Source organism: Mus caroli, unplaced genomic scaffold (genome assembly GCF_900094665.2).
Source record: "Mus caroli unplaced genomic scaffold, CAROLI_EIJ_v1.1 scaffold_17209_1, whole genome shotgun sequence".
Lineage (NCBI taxonomy): Eukaryota > Metazoa > Chordata > Mammalia > Rodentia > Muridae > Mus > Mus caroli.
Genome location: NW_018389153.1, coordinates 21309 through 24537, shown reverse-complemented (window position 1 = coordinate 24537; position 3229 = coordinate 21309). Strand labels below are relative to the sequence as shown.

The following is a 3229-nucleotide window of genomic DNA, read 5'->3' as shown; positions in this document are numbered from 1 at the left end:
CTGACCTGCCTTAACTGCTCCTATCACCCAAAAGCAGAGGCCAGAAATTACAAAAAACAAAACAAAAACACTAAGAGCTACCCACACTGGGTCTACGGGCAAGAGAATCATATCCCTCCTTTTAACCAGGGATCAATTTTGGGAGATTTACCGGTACCGCCGTTCCTCAGCTGAAGAGTTCTGAATCCATGATATCCTCCATTCCCCAGTACGGGCCACCACTTTGTTGCGCCCACCTTGTCCAGCAAGAAAAGATGTAACACGGTCGGATTCTTCTCAACAGCCTTTCTTTATTTCAGGAACCCCTCCATGCTACGGGGGAACTCCGGAAACCCCGGGAGGACTGCTTATATCCACCCCAGCACTGGGGAGAGCTATGTGTCCTCCTGGGATTCATCAGTCTTTCGGCCCTTTGATATGTAACACCTGCTCCAGAGGGGCTGGCGCCAGATTGGGCTGGCACCTACGCAAGGTCAGCACCATCTTTTGGGCGTGCGGCTGCCTACACTGGGGCCAGGACCTACCACAGGCAAAATTTGCTCTATGAAAAATTGAAGTTGAAGGAGAAGGAGGTTATGTCATTTCTGCATAACTTAGAGATGGAAAACATTGAGGCCCGAGAGAACAACCAGGAACTCAAGAAGGAGATAAATTTCTATCAGTAAGTTCTTGTCAGGGAGGCCACCACTTGGGAAATGGCCATTTCTACCTTCCTTTGTTTCTGGACTGGTGAGTCTGCAGGTCTGATTCTATACCTTCTGGTTTTTAGCCAACACTGTGCCTTAGATGTTTTGGACTCAGTTTTCCTAAGTCTCTAAGATACCCCTCCTGGTGTTGTCCAGGCATCCTCAGGAGCCTCCAGATAGGAAAGTGATTCAGACCATGAGAGGGTTATTATGCAGTATTGGGCCTCTGAGGCTAGGCAGGGTTTTACAGAGCTGAGTGAGATGTAACACAAGGATAAAATGCCCTCTTTGGTTCTACTGACCTACCCTGATTGTACTTGCACCCTACTAATTGGTATTGCCCCAATGCATGGGCTGTCATGGGTAGATGGAGATCCCTCTTTCTTTTGGAGAAACATGGACCCTTTTTGGTGTTTGGACTGCAGCAAAATTTTCTCCTTCCTTAAAATGGCTATTTGCTGTTTGTACAGTTGTCATGGATGTATTGAGATGGATGTTATTAGGTCTTCATGGGAACCAGGATGCAGGTCTGGTTAATGGGACCTGTAAGTAGAAATGGGAGAAAGAGGCTGCAGGATCTTACTATACAGAGTGTGTTTCCAGTAACCTGCACAGCTGGCTCCTGATGGAGAAGAATCTTATAAAGAAGAAGTTGATGATACTGAAGCAGGAGAGCAAGAAAGTTCAGGCTGATTGGGCCATCATTCATCAATATTTGGTGGACTTGAACCTGGTTGGTAAAGATGAACAGGAGAAGACCAGCAACCTTGAGACTCAAGAACATCAGATAGGGACAAACAATTCAGTCAGCCTATGACTGTCTGATACCATTTGCACATTAGATCCATCTTTGCTTCCACCCACGACCTTTCTGATCCAAACTCCCAAGCAGCCATCCACCTCATGGAATGTAGCTGTTCATTGCTCTGTCTTCACACAAGTATTCTGGGAAGTTAGCCTCTTGTGAGACACTGAATTAGCCTCTTGTGAGATACTGCTGCCACTGGCAAGTGTACTCTGCTTTAATCTGTAGTCCACTAAGGGTGACAGTTGATAACATATCACATTCTTGCATGTCCTCATGATAGGTGGAATGCTATGCAGAGCTTTGAGTGAGTTCTGGGTCCTTAGACCCAGAGACATGCAGAGGTCATGTGACATCCCAGGTACATGCATCTTGGCGGGATTAGAGCCCAGTACAAATGTCAAATGAGTGCTTCTCATTATCATTGATCTGGGTGGCATGTGGTCTTCTGGTCTTCTCCTTTCTTTTTGTAATCCATTGAGGTCTCTTCCTTTGCCATGTTCTTGGTTGGAACTGATAGAAGCCTGAGTTGATCTTTGTCACTCCATTGTTTTGTGACTGTTGTTGAATACTTTGCTCTGTCTGCAGATTTAGCATCCATAATTTCAGTGAAAATATTAATGTTGACTGTCAAGTACAGTTCAGGTGATGGGAGGCAGCAGCCTGACAGCTGCCATGCCTATCCCCACCAAGCCTGTGTCTTAGTAACTGCCTTCCTCTTGCAGGTCTCAGAAACTGCAAGAGAGCTGAGATTGGCCACAGCCCAAGAAGAGAGCATCCTGCAGAATGAGTTGCCATCCCAAGAGCCCCCTGCTGAGCACCATCCCCAGCATCCACAATCTTCCTTGGATAAATCTTCTTCCATATAGTTCATTTCCTTAGGGTGAATAGGCCCTAACTAGGAAGTCATGGTTGATTCAGGGTGTTATTCCCTTTTCTCTTCAGACAACTCCCCTTGACAGAAAACTGAGGTTATTGCACTGCCACCAAGTGTCCAAGAGGAGTAACAGGCTGTAGGTCTGTGCTGCTTAAATATGCAGAAAGAGAAAGCAGCTGAACAATAATTTTATGTTAAGAGTTTTGTTTGAAGTCTTGGTTTTTTGTTCTTTGAGTTGTTGCTATGTTATTGAGAAGTTATATGTTCTTGTTCTTGTTTTTCATTGTTTGTTTTTTCTTTTAACTTTATATTAATTGAACTTTTAAAACCTGCTTTTTAAAAAAATTCTATTTCTTATGAACAAAAATTGATTTGCAAGTAGTGACTCTTGAGACCATCTTCCTTATTCAGGTGTTCTATCCTTTGCTGTAGACCTAGAATTCACAGCCAGAGATGGATCTCTGTAAGTTCCAGGCAGCCAGGGCTACATAGTAAAGTCATAGCCACCTAGGTGTATACAAGGCAATGATATTTTGTGTGTGGTTAATGTCACTTACCTCACGGACACAAACTTTATGATGTAATCACTGCCATACTGTATCTGTGCTGTCATGAATTCTCTTACTCCTAGCATATAGTACTCTGTAGCACACATTCATTCATGACTCTGTGTAACAGATATTGAGTAATATACAGTTGTCTTAATTAGGGTTTTACTGCTGTGAACAGACACCATGACCAAGGCAAGTCTTATAAAAAACAACATTTAATTGGGACTGGCTTACAGGTTCAGAGGTTCAGTCCATTATCATCAAGGTGGGAGCATGGCAGTATCCAGGCAGGCATGGCGCAGGAGGAGCT

At 44.2% G+C, this 3229-nt stretch overlaps 1 protein-coding gene across 1 annotated transcript; it reads left to right on the top strand.

Annotated features, from left to right (window-relative positions):
• Positions 1–435: 435 nt before the first annotated feature.
• Positions 436–2360, top strand: LOC110287965 (disks large homolog 5-like; the record flags this gene model as incomplete). Its single annotated transcript, XM_021154440.1, has 3 exons — positions 436–661; positions 1290–1491; positions 2217–2360. Coding segments are annotated over 3 exons (572 nt in total), but the record flags the coding sequence as incomplete, so codon positions are not given.
• Positions 2361–3229: the final 869 nt, after the last annotated feature.